The 18,445-nt window shown below is 37.1% G+C and overlaps 1 protein-coding gene across 1 annotated transcript; it reads right to left on the bottom strand.

Moving 5' to 3' along the window:
* Positions 1–9,500: 9,500 nt before the first annotated feature.
* mmadhcb (metabolism of cobalamin associated Db) lies at positions 9,501–16,876 on the bottom strand. Its single transcript, XM_066687888.1, has 8 exons — positions 16,776–16,876; positions 16,261–16,299; positions 16,027–16,171; positions 15,489–15,706; positions 14,268–14,376; positions 13,725–13,855; positions 11,411–11,497; positions 9,501–10,517 (listed from the first exon to the last, which is right to left on the bottom strand). The coding sequence occupies exons 2-8, from the start codon at positions 16,267–16,269 to the stop codon at positions 10,323–10,325; spliced, it is 894 nt and encodes a 297-aa protein (XP_066543985.1). The 5' UTR covers positions 16,270–16,299; positions 16,776–16,876; the 3' UTR covers positions 9,501–10,322.
* Positions 16,877–18,445: the final 1,569 nt, after the last annotated feature.

Below are 18,445 nucleotides of genomic sequence, written 5' to 3'. Positions count from 1 at the left end.
GACAGTCTCTTAGCACAGCCAGAGTGTTCTGGTTGTAGGCCTCAGAGAAGCCAAGGGTTATCACCACAAGAGCGTTTGATTTGGATCTTTCTTTTTGTGGCATTTGTTTTTCTGAGGTTTATTTAACAAGTTTCTCAAATGTATTCGGGATACGGAAACATGACCAAGCCAGGCTGTATCACCAAAGGTCAAAGGTTTATACGCATGCCCCTTCATCACTGATATACAGATGGAGTGGCTGACTGCAATTCAGTCGACTTTGTAGACACCCACGGCATTCAATTTCAAGAATTAAAAGCAGCTTTGAGATTTTAGGCTGAGAAGATGGAATTACACAGTGTTCTAATTATCCAAATCCAAAAAGGAGGGTAATATTCTAAGGTCAAAATGATGTGTGTGTGTCCCCCACCACACACACACATATCTCCTTTCAAAGCATTTTAAAACAAATCTTTAGTTTGTATTAATGTTCGGAAACACAATTAAAAAGTCCTCCTAGCAAGGATTAGCTTTCAGCAGCCGCTGGGTGTTAATTTTAACGATGACCTTTAAGTTTCTGCTGCTTGCTTACGTGTTTTGCTCCATCAGGCCTCAGTTACATCCCAGTGGAGTAACTGTAACACTTTGATTCTGTAGCTGATATTTCAACAGCAGGCCTTTCCACAAATTCACTCTTCTCACACGTCTTTATGCGCATTCCAGGATATCAGTGAGTGATATTTACTAAATTACAGTATAGTTTCTATTCATATGTAACTTAACCACCTTCCTAAAATTGCAACGACATTGAGCTGCAGTCATACATGCACACAACCTTCAAAGCCCCGACTTGAGCACTAACCAATATTCTGATCATGCTTAAATGTTCTTTATATGTCTTACAAATGAACTGAACACAAGGTTGAAGGGAGCTGTATTTTTCATTCCGCCTAGAACATTTGTCGGAGAAAATCATCTCCACGCTGAAGGTTCACCCGTAATGTGCTATTTCTTTAAGCCTTTACAATTTCACAGATGCTGCTCTGCGTTTCAATTGATAGTATCCAAACCAAAAGCTACATCAGTAAACCCCAGTGTCTGGCTGACCGATAACATTTTTTTCAAAAAGATTAAGTGTACTTTAAGGCCTGGATTCAAATAACCAAGTATGAGTCTTAAGTATAACCTTTACTGTTGCAGTGCAGACGGATTTCACCATTTCTGCTTATTCATTACAGTGCAGTCAGTATAGACCTACCATTCAAACAAATTAAATTATTTTTGCAAGTGGTTAATAACAGTGCCAAAAATAAGGCCTCTATGTAATAACTAGCATCAGAAAGCATGGAGCGTAGTCATGGGTATACAGGATTATAAACCATTTCAATTATGATCGCTAAATGCAGATTGGGTATAAAAAATGACAAATATATAAACATACTTAAGTCTCATAGATATTTTTTCCTGTGCATGCAAAATGGCACTAGTTAATACAAAAACAAAAAAGTCAAAGTCCATTAACTTTCATCCCACACCTAACTATTTACATGATTTGTTGTTTCTTAAATATTTCCTTGTGGATTACAGCTTTATTGACATACTCACTGGAAGGGCAGAGTCTATGTGCATCTAAAAATCTACTTGACAATGAAGTTATTTAAAAAATGGCCAAACAAAGGCAAGATCCCTGCCGATATTTACATTGCATTGCCGGTTAAGGTTTTCATGTCTGCTCAATTTCCGTTTTTTTTCCTATTTTTAGTGAATTTCACTATCTGGGAAAAACAGATAAAACAAAAAAACTATAAATCTTCAAGGACATTAGTGCTTCATTTTTCAATATTCAGCAGGAACAGTTCAATTTATGTGCATGACTCAACGTTTTTTTTTTTTTTTTTTTGATGTATGTAGGCAACACTGTATATTTGAACCACAATGCATTCAACAGGGAGTGCTACAGCAGCAAGTGTTTATTGCCTCATAAATAATGAATCAATCAGAAGTGAGATGTGTTTGGACAGTACGTATGACGAAAATGTTTAGCCACAGGTATTCACCACAAAAAAAAAAAGATTCAAAAAATGTATTTTAAATGCTAATAAAAGAGTGCAGGTTTAGAGATGCCTATATATTACAATGCATCTAGTGATAACATTTTTTATAGTCTGGCTACACCATTTAACAGACAGATAAGTAAATGTCCAGGGGGTACATTCAATGATTTAACGACCAGGAAAATGTCAACCAAAACGTTTCAATACTAATTGTCCTATAATGTCAGTGGTGCTCATTGTATTCCGTTTGAAATATATTTAATATGACAAATACAAAATCCAGTGTTTGTTGACAGTCCTGTAATTCTTCTAACAAAAGTAAATCATACTGTAAAATAATGTATGGTTAGATTCTGCTCTTCTTTGCCGATAGCTTGAAAACTACTCTTTAAAGAGGTGTAGTTTCATTTTGATGTGTTTATCTAGGTATTATTCCATCAGACCTGTCCTCAAATATAAATAATTCCCACTATGACTGCTCTTAAAATGTTGTTGTATCTGCAGCATATATTTGAGAAAGAAGTCAATCTTATTTGCAAAGTGATGAAGAGATACTAGGGTCAATAAAACTGCTTGATTTAAGCACATTTTTCACATTTATGAATGAATATAAAGAATCCTAAATGTGCTTCAGAATTTTGATGGCATTTGAATCCTTAACATTCTATTTCACAGTAAAATATGAATGCATAAATACTCAATTAAATCATCATTATTAAATTCATCATTATAAATTTGAAAGAACATTTGAATTTGCTTGCTGTTAACAGTGTAAATGTATTTTCACACACAAAATATAAAACAAATCGTCTCTTCATTGCAGGGGCACTGTTTTTCATTCTTGACTGTTGGTTGTGTTGAACATTTAATTTGCTCTGGACCGTGGTCAGAAATGTGCATGTCAGCTTCCAAGTGCCCACTGCATGAAAGCCCAAAAGCAATGTGTGTATGCATTTAATTCTGCAAGGTCTGTGAAACAGATGCTCACTCGTGATTTATGAAAGAAATGACAAAACAAAGAGGAATGACCCTTTTTGTGGATATGCGCCCACACTGGGTACTTTGCATTTAAATTCATTTTAACAGGTATGAGCAGGAAGGACTGTTTCAAGCAGAAACACTGGTCTGATTTATACCTTTGCCTTACAAATGCCTTGTTCAAATCCGTTGCCTAATTAAATCAAATTCCTGCAGTGAAAAGCTAACAGGATTACTAGATTATGAGGAATTTAATGAAACTGTATATAGCACTCTAGCAGAAATGCAAGAAGGCTGGATTACACAGGGCAAGTTTGCAACAGGTTTTCCAAATTCTCACACTTCAGTCTCTGCATAAGAGAGTGTGTCACAGATTCCACAGCTAATTTGTAACAATGAACTTGTAGCTTGTATGTTTTTTAATTTGTATTTATGTAATCTTTGTATTCCTTACTTTCTTTCCAGTTCAATGGAAATCCAAACAGTGTGAGAAAAAGCAATAGCCTTAAATCCAGAGGGTTTACACTTGAGAATACCTAATGCATTTATATCAAATATTGCCATGCATATAACATTATTACGGATCACATTTAAAATCATTACATTATGTACATTTTGTCAGCTAAGTAAATGTACCCATAGCAGCTCATCAGTGAATGTGTTTGCAAATGCATATATATGTATGTGAATGCAAAACTGCAGCGTTCTCTCCGACACACTCTGAATATATATCCCATGTAGTTCTGTGACCAATCTCATTCAACCTTTTATGAAGCACAGGTGTTCCTGTGAAGCTGCAGCTGCAGAAAGCTCAATTGACCGAGTCTCTCTTCCTGCTACTGAGTTTGTTTTCTTATTTCTGATGTGTTGAAAACCTACACCGTTAAAGCCTTCATTCGCCACACTTTCTAAACTTCAACTATGAAGACAGATCACTTCCTAGCCAGAAACGGGTTCGAGTGGGACCTTTATTTACCGTTTGCTCAAAATACCTCACTTCCAATTAGATCAATTTGGGCATAAGTCTACACATGGAATATAATAATAAGAATAATAATAAGAAGAAGAAACATCAAAGGAAATACAAGTTATGTCTATTTGCAAAATGAATCTATAGGAACAATTACTAGCCTATATCTTCTAAACTAATTGTACTGACATAAAATGTTAGGAAACTAAATATCACCATTAATCATCTTTTTTTTTTTCATACACACACACACACACACACACACACACACACATACTCTTACTTAACTGTTAGCTGGATATTTTGCATCAAAACATTATAAAGGATGCACTTTAAGAGTGTCTTTAAAAAGAGTTTAATCTACTTCCAAGTGATAAATCAATTTTAGTGAAGAATAAAGTATTTTCACATACCTGTTAGGTAACCACTTTTACTACGTTTCCATTTGCGTCCCAATATATTTCCTGGATGACTAAAGTAAATACTGAAATGTACCTTGTTAACTCCATTCTAGACTTTGGAGACCTCAGTGAAATCACCCTTCCGCTTTCATCTAAAAAGCCTAAAAAGATTTAGATTATTGACCTTTCATCTGAACTCAGGGACTTTTAGCATTGGTGCCCTTTTTTTATAAGCATTTTTTCAAATGGAAAGCAGTATTTCATAATAAATACTGATGGGGAAGCTTAATTTATCTTACTCTTTCAAAATGTAAAATATATGAGAAGGAGAAAGTACCTGCATATAGAACAGAGTTTTCATGCAATCAAATACCTTTTTGTTTGTCTGTGGACGTAGGTGTGTCTTTCAGGATAATATTGTCATGCTACTGTTAATAGCTGGCAAGCCTCTGTTCCAAGAATAACATTTTGTACATTATCTAACACATTAAAATAAAGTTAAAAATGTTGATCTAAGCACACTTACAGAAACAACAGGAAAGTGTCATAAATGCCAAGAGTTGTTATAGTCAGGTTCAGCTATTCCTTAAAGCAACAATGTAGAGATTCTTTTCTTCCAGGCATTGTCCTGTGATTGCTTCTACAGATTAGCCATATGAACTTTGAGAAACATACACAAGAATGCCCTTTCATTAAATGTTTATATCTTTTAAGCAGTGATGTCTTTGTGAGGTCTTTAGACAGGTTAAGATTAAAAGCTTCAGGAATCTGAATGCACGCCACACATTCAAACCCAAATTTGATTACATCCGGCAATAAATATATCACAGCTGCTCTGATTTGGTTCAAATGTTTTAAATCAATTTAAAAATGCATGTCTTTGGTTAAACCATACTGCTCTTTCCCACCGGCATGGTGAAGCCAACATTTGTGTTTCTCTTTGTTCGTCTGAGAACACAAACAAAACACGCAACTCTCTGGAAAATCACCGCGCCGAAAAGACTGATGACAAAAGCAGAAAATCTGATTAGATAGATGGCTTTCTTAATCTGAGGATGTCTATCTGCTAAACACAGGATTTGCTGTTCTTATCCCTTGTATGTTGGCAGGAGCTCCACACTTGCCCTTTTCCCCACTCAGATCATGTTTGTTTGATTTCAGTTACATTTCTGTCAGCTCAGGTGACTGATAATAACAGGCTTGTTTCAAATCACAAAGGGAGGGTTTTTCCTACAGTGAAGCAGAAAATCAACTCATTAAATATAGTGTATTTTGTCATCTCCCTTCACTAAATAGGAGTTATTTGGTCGAAAAATATCCTTGCTTAGTAGGAACACATGGGTCTAAGGTATAATTTAAAATCAGATATGGAACTTAACAAAACATGCCAGAGATTTAACTGCATTCTTAAGAAACTAGTTACTAGCAATCACATTAAGAGCTCCCTCTGTTGGGTAATACATGTTACTTACACAGGACATCTGTAAAAAGCTTATTAAACACTAGTTAAAGAATCATAAACTGTTATCCTGTTATAAAGTACACAACACATCATTTATGCATTTTTGAGACAAGGTAAGGAACCTAGACATAATAAACAACCCCATAATTCTGAACATATTATATTTGACATAATATTTACTCTTCAAACGATTTACTTATTTAGCTTTAAAACAGATTTTAGGATCATATTGTCTCTATGACTCAGTTTACATTAGATGAAGTGGTGAGGACATTGTAAAGCTGTTATGCTTCCTTTATGGTTACTGGGACTGTAATAAATGTATCAAAATGAGCAGCAGGAAGAGACACTAAGGACCAGGGTCAAATCGAATTGTTATTTTCATATATTAATATAGTATTCCAACATCTACTGGATGATTGATTCATAAATAACATACATTCTGCTGAGACATCTAGTTCAGAAATCCATTGTTAATTCAATTCACACCTCAAGACTTAGTAAACTTACTATTTTAGCAAATTATTAGTGTGCACTTTGTTCCTGTTTGGCTATTTGCAAGCCCTTTGCTATTCAATTTAAAATTAAGAGACCATTCAAATTGTGACATAAACTGGGAAATAAATGGACAAATTAAAATAGAATTTTAGATCAGAAAAACAAAAGGTAATAAACTGGTATTATATATTGGTGTATAACAATGTGAGATCTTTAATATTTGGACCTGAAAATAAAGTTCCATTGTTCTCTTAAAAGAATATGCCAATGTCAATACTCATTATAGTACACATTATGATATAGTTAATAAATACACTTTGCAAACAAACATTGAATTGTCTTTTAAATGTAGATAAAAGCAACAGCTCAAAAGTAGCTCATTCCGGTGAAAATAAGATTATTTCCATACAGGAAAATAAAATAATCTGAAATCTTAACCAGAGAGAAAGAGAAACTAGTGTTCATGTGGTCTGAGGTCTGGGCTCTTTAACCTGCGATGTCACGAGATGACCCGGACAAACTCTCCGTAAAGCTCAGTCCTGCCGAGTGACGCCACAATTACCAAACGGGGCTGGCGGGGGGGGGGGCTGAAACAATTTGCAGGACATGAATAAGACCTCTTGTAGTTGAGTCTGGGCTTTAAACTTAATATTATTGAAAAGCATTGTATGTTTTCCATTCTGAAATGTAGACAAAACATAAAGGAACCTTTTACTTTGGGACATTATGGATGATAAGCTTTCTGCACTGTTAAGAGTACTTCATACACAAGGATGGCTCTGAATAGCAGATCCTGTAACACTTTCAAAGGGGGAAGGACATGAATTGGTTATATAGTAAAACCTTAAAAATCAAGAAGTCAAGAAGATACCCTTGCAATCTGTAACTCATATACCCTAACTGTAGGATTGTTTTTTCCCCCACTAACAGTAGGCATCATAAAAAAATAAATATTTAAGGATCTATACTTTTTTTTTTTAATGTGTTTTTGAATGTGCTAGAAATGCATCTACTCTTGTGTATGTTTGGAAGTGTGCATAGTTCACTATCTTAAACTGGAAGCGGTGTGTGCATTATTTAAAATAATCTGAAACCTGGCTTTAATTTGTCATGCAAAATGCCTGGAGATCTCTTTGCTTGGATTGTTTGTCTTCGAGGTTAACCAACCTTATTTGATGTGGCCTGGCTACCCCAAGTCTGTGGCTCTGGAAGGTCAGGAGATGGTGGCGCCTCGGTCTCATGATGCACACATCAATGGCTGGCGAGAAGAAATTATCACAGCCAAATCTGTGGTTAGGACAATTTTGTACTCCGCAAACCCCCCACCCCCAAACCCTCAGTCTGCAGTCATTATGTCATATTATATAGGCTATCAAAGAGAATGCAATCAGAAGATATATTAGAATTTACGTGCATCGTTGTTCTACAAGACATATGAAGCTTTGTAGATTTAATTTGACTACATTTAACAAGAGCAGCACTGTCATTTGCAATTCCTAAATTACTAGACAGATAATACTAGGGGAAAAAGTGTTGTGTACCTTAGGGATAAAGAGGTGCCAGAAAACAGAAACTCCTCCTACCCAACCAACTCTTATCTTCCTGCCCTGTACGTGAACCAGAGGGGAAAGACTGCGACATTCATGTTAATAAAGTTTAAGGACTGCTTAATGCAATTAAAACTCATAGCTGTTTGATGCCCATAAGGATCGCGTTACCTTCCTATTAAACTTTAATAAGTGCTGGAGCCTTGGAAAGCTGTGCCCTTGCGCCAGCCAGGGATCTGTTGCATAACAATACACAGTGAACATAAACAACACCAAACCTGCCGCTCAACCCATTAAACCTGCATGTGTTTGTCTCTCCAAATGTGTGTCTCTGTTTTGTATGCATTATATTTTCTAAGTTACCTTATTCACAAGAACACAACCAATAAAGATGCAACAAGATATTAATGCATTGAAACGGCCTTTTATAAGATTCTTTCGGATTGACCTGCAAACAATAAATCAAGTGTATACCATCTTTATTAGAACTAATTTGCACTCCTGTCAATCACGGGGAGTCACCAATGACCTCGGCTACAATGCCAAAGGGACAGCAGGTTCGAAAAGTGAAACAACGAAGGATTCTCAAACCAAATCCCTCTAATTACACGCAAAATGTTGTTTTCACACAATAGTGGTGCTGGACCCTCACACATGAAGAGCTAAATATCTTGTGTTTACCTCATGGACATCAAAGGGAAGTGATTCACAGATGATGAAAAAGGGCAATCTGAAAATTTTTATATCTTTCAAGCTGACTGGGAATTTTACTTTATTTATTTAAAAGAATAATCTAATATCCTTTATACATTTAAACCTTCACACTACTGTTCAACCCATGCAATTTCCAAATACCCTTTCCTATTTGTTTAAAGAGAAGAAATAAATTCATTGGACATGGATTACCACAGCCAAACTGTATGAAATGTAAAAGAAAACCTGCCCAATTGTGTTCACCTGACTGCTTCGCTCATTACTCCCCAGCGTTCTCACCCGAGGTTTTATTCTGTCATTTTTAATTTAAGTGATGTCGGATTTGCCATGGAATAAAAGTGACAATAAAAGCTCCGTTCAGACCTGGTGATGAATTCACTTGCTGTTCCGCCCTGCCCCGAAGCCCTGCGCAGGAAGGGATACTTCTGGTCTGGCAATCATCGCCTTGTTAAATCAAAATGCCTGGAACAATAGATTTCTTCACCTCTGAACCAGCTTCGCATGTAAATGGATTAGTGAAGTCAAGTTCCATTACACTCAAGAAATGATCTCAATCAAATTCCCATAGAAGCGACAATGTGGGGCTGAAGAGTAAGCAATTCACCGAGGGGGAACCAAAACAGATCACCCTTAAAACAGAACCCAAAATACTGAGAGATAAGATATCGGCATCCTGTCAAACAATACTGAAAACCTGTTAATGGCAGAAACATCTTAAGCAACTTTCCAAAGCAGATGGAACCTGTGACTGAAAAACTAACAGTAGACAGTAGGTAAAATCCAAACAGCAAATGGTTAAATGCAATTAAATTAATTAAGAATCTGCATGTTACCATGTAGTAAGTTTTGCATGTCTGCTTATATATATAAAAACATTAAAGCAAGGACCATCTTAAATACCATGAACTGTTTTATTGATGTTTCATTTGTCTTTGAATAAAAAGCTGCTTCAAAAATGTATTAAATACAGTTTCAAGTACATTTATTTTGATGGAGAGAGTTATGGCCTTGCCTGCCACCCACTCACATCATTTCAAGCAAATGTGTCAAGATCTTTTCATTTCAGTCCTACAAATGTCTAACAGGCATGAAAGTGTATCATATTTCATAAAACTGAACATTTCTGTACAACCACAAATGTTCACATATTCATTAGAAACAAGGATTGGAAGGCAATGCTGCATTGTGCTGCTTTGGCATTTAAAACCTTTCTAAATACTTATGGAGAACTTGTTTCTGCGATTACCTACGATTAATAGAGGTTTAATTATCTATTCATATTATGCTTTTATTTCCAACAGATTGGTATAATCTATAATTTAAGGCAAATTAGTTTTCCCTTCATAACTTCTCTTTGATGGTAACCTCTTTTAGTTACTAAGGTGTACAAGCAGGTAAACCTTAAAAGTCCAAAATGAATATTGTAAAAAATGTTTTGTTTAAAACTGATTTAACATTGATTTGATTTAGGGGAGAAAAAAAATAAGGTTTAAGTTGAATGTAAATTAAAATATATCCATTGCTATATTCATTAGTTGATACATAAACAATATTTAAATCCTAGTTTGGTGTTTTAAAAATAAATACTTTCTACTATTTTAAACATTTATTCAAAAACAGACAACAACAAAAAAAAAAAAGACGGTTGACTAGAAACAATTTGTCATCAGTTTATCAGGCTCCGCATAGAAAAGGTACTTCGACCTCGGCTGACAAATACTAATTTCCCTGTAGTTTCATCATGACATGGCTGTCTGGAGGTGCGTTGGTGAAAAGACTCCCTACGAACACGTGTGTGCCCCAGAGGGTGTGACGAATGACTTTACAGCAGCCTAGGTCCTCAATGTCAAATCCCAAGAGGCGATAGCGTTCGTCCGTCTCAAACAATGTGTTGTTTGTGTACGCTCCGAAGAACTGCGGAGGGAGGGCAACAAAAAAATACAATTCTTAAGACAGAAATATATCACATACACTACTGTTAAAAAGTTTTAGAACACCCCTATTTTTCCAGTTTTCATAGAAATGTAAGCAGTTCAAGTCCAGTGAATAAAAAAAAAAGTTTAGGTTACCAAAAGGTCATTCAGACGGCCACAATCAGTTTCGATCTGAGTTTTTGGCAAATAGGCTGGTTTTGTTCAGAACAACCTAACGATTAATCCAGTATATATTATTTGATGTTCTACCAAACACAGAGAAGTTCAGATCCAATTATGTAAAATCGTTGTGTATTAGTACACTGTAAACAGTTTTCCATCTTGACATGTTGAGCTCTCTACGGGTGTGTGTTGCTTCTACCAAAACATGGAGGGTCTTGTTTTGATCAGTAGACTGTCTGGTTCCAGAATATGTCATCATTGTCAATATTTTCTGAGATTTTTTATTCCTACACTGACCAAGCATCCCCCCACCCCCCATTTCAGAATGGGAGGTGAGGTATAAAAACCAAATATTTGAGAGTGTCAGCTTTCATGGGATACCAAACACTTGGCAAACAACACAACAGTGAAGAGTCTGAAGAGTTTGTTCTATGCTTTAATTTCAGAGTACAATAAGTTATTATTGAGACAATAACTGCATACATTTCAATAAAAACAGGAAACATTGAGGTGTTATAAAACTATTGACCGGGAGTGTATATATTATTTTACATGATAAGATTCCACATAACTGCAGTTTAAAACAAGAAATAAGAAGCTTATTTAAATTCCTTGCTCTCAATTACTTACATCACTTAGATCACGTGGACTGTACAATAATTGAAAACAATTGTTTTCATTTTCCAATTAAGAGAACAATAAAACACCTACTGCCAGCCCGGAAGAAGGGTCTATAAAGTCTGCCCAGTATCCTGCCATCCGGAGAGCATAGCAGATCTCTTTGGCTCCACCGATGAACTAATAAACACGAAAGACAATGTAGGCAATGTTAAAAAAAATAACACCCTGAAAGCCCTTATTGCATCATTTTTAAATACTACAAGAGTTCATTCAATGAAAAAAAACAACAGCCCTACATAAGATCATTTTTAGGAAGTGATTTTATATGTTTAACTTGAACTGGCAATACAACTCAAATATATTGATTAAAACTATTGGATTGATATTATGTACATGCAACAAAGCTTTGTATTTTATAGCATGATACCCATAATGCAGAATATTCACTATAGTGAACGCTAAAATAGGCCACTTTAGAGAAAACTCTCCGGTAAAGACCTTTACCTCACAGGTCAACGCCCAACGATAAATAGAATTAAACAGATGTGATTAAAAATGACAAGGGGTGTGTCTTGAAATAAAGACAGTTAACATGCAATTAGACCCAGTTACAACAGCAAAACCAAGCAGACTGTGAATAATGCCAGCAAACATTGGCACACAGTTCATTTTCAAGGCTGACAAACTCATTTGCAGGCTGTAAGCAACAGCACGTAAAGTCTTTGAACAGTCTGCTGCTATCTTGCTTTTGGGAAATTGCAGAAAGGGTCACATTTATACATTTGTGACCAAACAACAACCAGTGCAACATTTATTTTGGCATATTAACTCAATAAGTACCCTGAATGAACTAAAACAATTCTTGCATTCAGAAACCTATTGATTTTCTTCACACCTTTGAGTAATAAAATGCGTTATCTTAGTCCACTTGTGAAGAGTAAGAAGGATGTGGATTAGAAAAATGCTTCTACATTCGATTTACCACTCCTCAGCACATCTGGAAATATCTAAATTACATTTCAAAACATGTGCATTAAACTACATTCTTGTGTGACAATTAGCTTGGGACAAAATATTCGTTTTCAAAGCGTGGCTCGTGACTGGACATTCCAAAAAATGACACTGTGTCACTTAGGGCTGGGCAGTATACTGTAAAAAACAATATACCGGTATTAATTTACGGACCGGTTTGGAATTTTACTATACCATCAATATCGGTATTTTAAAGTTTTTAATAATTTACTATTTACTGTGTCATTGAGTCATAGATTTCAGCTAGCAATTAACTGGATCGTGTTTGTGTATCCCACAACTTGCTGTGCCGGCTGCTTGATACTGCGCTGTCTGACATGAGAGGCATCTGATCAAAAAATGCCGATAGTGTTCGTGTAATGCAAATTTCCACAGATCTGCGCAGCACTGCACAGCTCCACTAATGGGATAGGTTGGATCCTGCAGATCTGCGCAGAACTCTACAAGAACACGACAACCTTTCTTCACAAACCCTGCAGAAATCGATGTAATTGGATAATGTATTATTTTTATATTTTAGTTATTTTAAAAAATAGAATTGCCAATCATTTAAGTAACTACTTATTGTGCATCACAGATTTACATCAATTTTGTAAAAATAATTGATGTAATTATTTAATAAAGCATTGACAAGTGTCGATCTAGAAATCTATATCTATGGTTTAGAGTTTAGACAATGCTGTTCACAGCTTCATTGTATAAATGAAAGTTGACATTCGCCTCCGCTAACAAGGGGACTGTAGTAGTTTTCATTCAGCTTAACACGTCCCTCTTTATTTCTGCATATTCTTTTGTCTCACAGCCACAGCTCGCCTCCCACAGCAGTTTCTCAGAGCTGCGCTGTGCGAGTCTGTGCAGATTTCTGTGGCTGGGTCTTAGTGATGTCACGCAGAAACACTGCAGTAACACGCATCTCTGAATCTCTGCGCAGAACTGCGCTTCTCGAATGCAACCCTTGTTCTGGAATGAATGCTGCCTCAGCCAGATATCGAAAATACATTCCATGTGTATTGCGTGTTGACACAAACAAACAAACGTGATCAATGCACAATCAATGAAGACGAGATGGAGGAGAAGAGTGTGGCTGAAGCTTCACAGCAAAGTGACCCCAGTGAATCTGTCCTGAAGAAAGGTGCATCATCGATAGTGTGGACATGAATTGGTTTCAAGACAATGGACGCAGAACAGGGAAACAGAATTCAATGTCAGTTGTGTCCGGTTGTTTTTGATTTATGAACAGTATAAAATGGCCATTAAAAAATACCATCATACCGTCAAGAATGTGAAAAATACCACTATATTGTATTTTGGCCATATCGCCCTGCCCTAGTGTCACTAAAATGGAAAACTGAAACCAGCATGGCAACCTTACTTTCTCAAGAAGCAGCTCTCTCTCCTCGTCCACCTCCTCGCACCAGGATGTCATGTCGTTTTTGCTCTTCTGGGTTACAGTCACGACAGTCAAACTATTGGCGGGAGCCTCTGGAAACATCGATTGAAAATCTAAAGGAAATAATATAAAGATGACATCAATGCATTGCATAATTTTAAAACAAACCAGCAACTTGCTACTTATCAAAGACACAGATCCTGAGCGAAGATCTCATGCCCTCCAGTGGATTTATAAGACATTACACATTCATGATTTGAAAACTACATGCCAATAATTAAAAGGTATTTTAAAAACTGAGCTGAAATACTGCAGCTGGTGAGTTTAGAAGTCAGAGTTAAAAGACCCTGGGAATCAACACAACTGCTACTATATGTAAATTACATTTTGTGTTACGTGTTATGCAGTTTGCAGTCACCCTCCTAAATCTATACAAACTTTAGGTCATTACAAAATATAATTAAATACACACCATTTTAAAATGGAAACAAAATCTGCACGACGATGCAGAGACCTTAACTTTACCTTTCTTTAGCAGCTCTGGGCAGGTCTGTATTGCACATTCTACGTTTGAAGTTTCAAAGTACTGTTCGGCTCTGCTAACTTGCTGGGATGTGGGAGCAGCTTCTCTCCCCTAAGAAGTTAAACAGATTGAGCACACATTAATAAATAAAGCAATAAAAAAAAACACTGGTTACAACATTACAATTGTTTAAAACATGGAGAGACTAGGCCGTACACCCTTAATTCTGAAGTGAAAATCAAGCATCTACAAATCAATCCTGATTAGTCTGAACTTAGAGAAAACAAATACAGTGATATCTACTGAATGAAAATATAAACTTAACAAGCAAAATGTTGATCCCTTGTTTCATGAGCTGAAATGAAAGATCTTAGAAAAGTTCATATTTCTCTGAAATTTTGTACACTATTTGTTAGTGAGCATTGCTCCTTTGCCAAGATAATCCGTCCACCTGACAGGTGTGGTGTATCAAGAAGCTGATTCAACAGCATGATCATTACACAGGTACACCTTGTGCTGGGGACAATAAGAGGCCACTTTAAAATGTGCAGTTTAGTCACACATTGCCACAGATGTCTCAGTTTTGAGGGAGCGTGTGATTGGCTGCTTCCTGCAGGAAAGTCCACCAGAGCTGCTGCCCGAGAACTGTTCATTTCTCTACCCTAAGCTGCCTCCAAGATCGTTTTAGAGAATTTGGCAGGACGTCCAACTGGCCTCTCAAACCGCAGACCACGTGTACCATGCCAGCCCAGGACTCCACATCCGGCTTCTTCACCTGCAGGAGCGTCTGAGACCAGCCGCCCGGACAGCTGATGAAACTGGGTTTGCACAACCTCAGGATTTCTGCACAGACGGTCAGAAACCGTCTCAGGGAAGCTCCTCTGCGACTCCTCGTCCCCAGCAGGGTCCTGACCCGACTGCAGCTCTGGTGGACATCCCTACAGTCAGCAGCCAATCACACGCTCCTTCAAAACCTGAGACTTGAAATACATTAATTCGGCCCTAATCTATGGATTTCAACTGACTGATTTCCGTATATGAACTATAGCTCCGTAAAATCTTTGAAATGATTGCGTTTATATTTTTTCCAGTGTAGATTGTTCACTTACCAAGTGGCACTACTACATTTTAGTTTTGCATAAGAACTTGAAAACAAAATCGGTTTCCAACCAGATCCACAGGAGAAAACAAACCAACCAGCCTGCAAACATAACCTGCTTTACCTGAAACTCGTTGACAAACTGGGCCAGTATGAACTCATGGCGCTCGCTGTTCAAGGGAGCAGTCAACACATCCGGTGCAGTCCTGTGCACCTGTGATCTCTTCTGATCGGCCGTACCCTCCAGGTGGCAGTCAAAACCCGCATTCCCCGGCAACTGGAAGCGCTGGTCCTGAGGTCCGAACGGGCCCATTTTCTCATCCGGCCACACAGTTCTGGGTCCTGATAAAAAAAAAACACCACACACTTTTAAAACAAACTTGAGAACTGTCCTCGACATTGGATATGCAGCCAGTGCAAAGTCACCTACTCCAGTTTCATTGCACTAGGCATCATCATCACACAGTTTAGCAGATATAAAGGAAGACACCACACAGCACGAATTATATAATGCATCTAATTTGCCACTTTTATAGATGCACATGTAAAACATCAGAATATAATTTAGTTGGCTACTTCCACTAAGACAGCATTAGTTTAATTCATAAACACACTTTTTTCTTCATAGAAACTGAAATGCATGGTTCAGTGCAAGGTCTTACCCATGTCAATAGGCGTAACAGCAACATAAGGCTCGTCAGACCCCGAAGAGCCGGCTGCAGAGAAAGATCTGGCCCCTGCAATCCTCCGCACAAGGATATGAAGCCCTGGCAGATAGGTCACCAGCCTAGCTCTATTACAGAGCGCCTGCAACAGCAACGCAACGGCTCTGTCACACAATACTGACATGCATGTGGGTTAAAACAACTACCAGAACAAAATGAAAGAATACGTACACTGGCCATCCTGGGGGGCCTTTGACTTGGATGTGCCACCTGAATGGAAAAACAACGTGTAATAAGCGTTTCTCCACCTCAAATACAATGCAAACTACCAATACATGTGCAACCTATTGACCAAAAGTACTGCTCTTAAAGTACAATCTTAATAAGTGTTCAATTACGCCATTTCTTTCATATCAATTACCATAAGGAGAGTGGTTTGAGAAATCGACACAACCTTGTCATAATAACAACGTTCATCAGCCATTACCCTGCATCGGTAAACTGCTGTATTATGTATGGAGGTGACCCACTTCATATAAAATGCTTTACAGAAATGTATCTGGATTCATAGATGCTGGCTGTAAATAACTTGTTTTGTTTTGTTTGTTTATCAGCACAGGTCACAGAAGCACGATTTCTCGCTTTAAAATACTACATTTGCTCGCAAAAACATCAATACGTTTGAACCCCTAAACGCAAGATGATCGTAAGTCGGTTTATTATTAACTACAAGTTGTGTTTCTTACCTGGATCTTTGTTTTGACCTCACTATTATCAGCGCATCACCTTCCCCTGTCTTTACGCAACGTGAAACTCACACAAACACGGCTTACGCAACTACGGTGGCCCGAGTTGGCCAAAATACCGCCTCTTCACGCGAATAATGGGTCATGTAAAGTGATGAACTTAAAGGTTAAAAGTGTGTGTGTGTGTGTGTGTTTATACATTATTTTAAAATTTACACACGCATTAATTTATGACACAGTGTTATTGTTTTACATGTCAATATGTTACCATGTAAGTAGATGGTACATGTCATACAACACCACAAACGCGTTTAGTCCACCAGGTGTCACCAAGACCCTACTGGAGAAATGCACAAATATAGATTCATCTCTGTGTACCTCTTGGAAAGGAATACAAGTCACTTAAAATAAACAAACAAACAATACATTAAACATTTGCTTTACTTGTATTACATAGTTCAATCATTTAAGCAACTTCCCAGATTCCAATTTAGTTAAAATACAACCAGTATTATTATATTTGTGAGCACAAGGAGTCTCTCCAGCCAAAAGAAAAAAAAGATAAAGCAAAATAAACAAATAACTTAATCATACTGGCCATTGTGTGAGACATAGTGAGGTGAAGATGATCCAGATACACTTTGTTACATTGTACTGTGGGAATTGCACTGGTGGGTGTTTCTGCATGCTATCATTTCTCAGTCTTTGGTTTTGGTTTTAGAAGTTAAGAGGTTTAAACACAGTGTTATTCAATGTCACAACAGGAACAGTGGGGATCAATTACGCTTTCTGCTTTTCTGCAGTTCCACAAACTAAAAACCAATAAAATCGTCTTAAAAGAGCAAAATATAATCATTACAAAATCTCTCTCGTTTCCTGTGGAGAAAATGATTGCACTGAGCCCCCCGTGGAGATATGTTATTACAGTTATGGTACTAATAAGCTTATCACCGTGGCTTTCGCAAAACCCAGGTGTTTATTTGGAAGTGTAACATTTACATGTTTTTTTAGTGTTTGTCATTAAAATGCAGAAAAAGACAATTTCCTCTTTTCCTTCTGCTGGATTTTCTTCAGGACTGTCTTCATTGAGACCTGTGTGGTATTTGCCATGTATTGAAATCTGGAATATCACCCCCTTTATCATCTGCTTTCTCTCTGAATTGAATAGGTAGCTTTTCGAGAGTGTGCACATTACTGGACGAGTCTGCTTGGTTTTTAGTGAATAGTTAAACTGCCATGTTAAAAGCATATATGCATTATTAAGCATTAGCACCAGTCTACCTTTCAGACCTTGATCTCGGTAAAATAAATATAGCTGGCTCGCTGCAGTGCTTTTAGAAATCAAGTCAAAGTCCCCAGAGTGCATTTACTGGATTTCCTGTTGCACAATTTACAGTGAAATGGAATAGAATGCTTCACGGTTTATGTCCTCCAACTCCTATTACACCAGCTAAGAAAGGTGTCTTGGATAGGGATGTACTGTCCTCTATTGCCAAGCAAAATATCAGTAATCACTTTGTATATATGTGCACCAAAGGAAATCTGTATGTGACACCAGCCTTGGATGCCCATAGGAATGTGATGTAAATAAAACAAGGTCTATATAAAAATAACAATAAAAACATATATGGAGGATAAACAAAAACTGAGAATATGTGGGCCTTGCAGCG

Source organism: Amia ocellicauda, chromosome 16 (genome assembly GCF_036373705.1).
Source record: "Amia ocellicauda isolate fAmiCal2 chromosome 16, fAmiCal2.hap1, whole genome shotgun sequence".
NCBI classification, from domain to species: Eukaryota; Metazoa; Chordata; class Actinopteri; order Amiiformes; family Amiidae; genus Amia; species Amia ocellicauda.
Note: the sequence above shows the minus strand (reverse complement) of the source record. Positions and strands in the feature narration are given on the sequence as shown.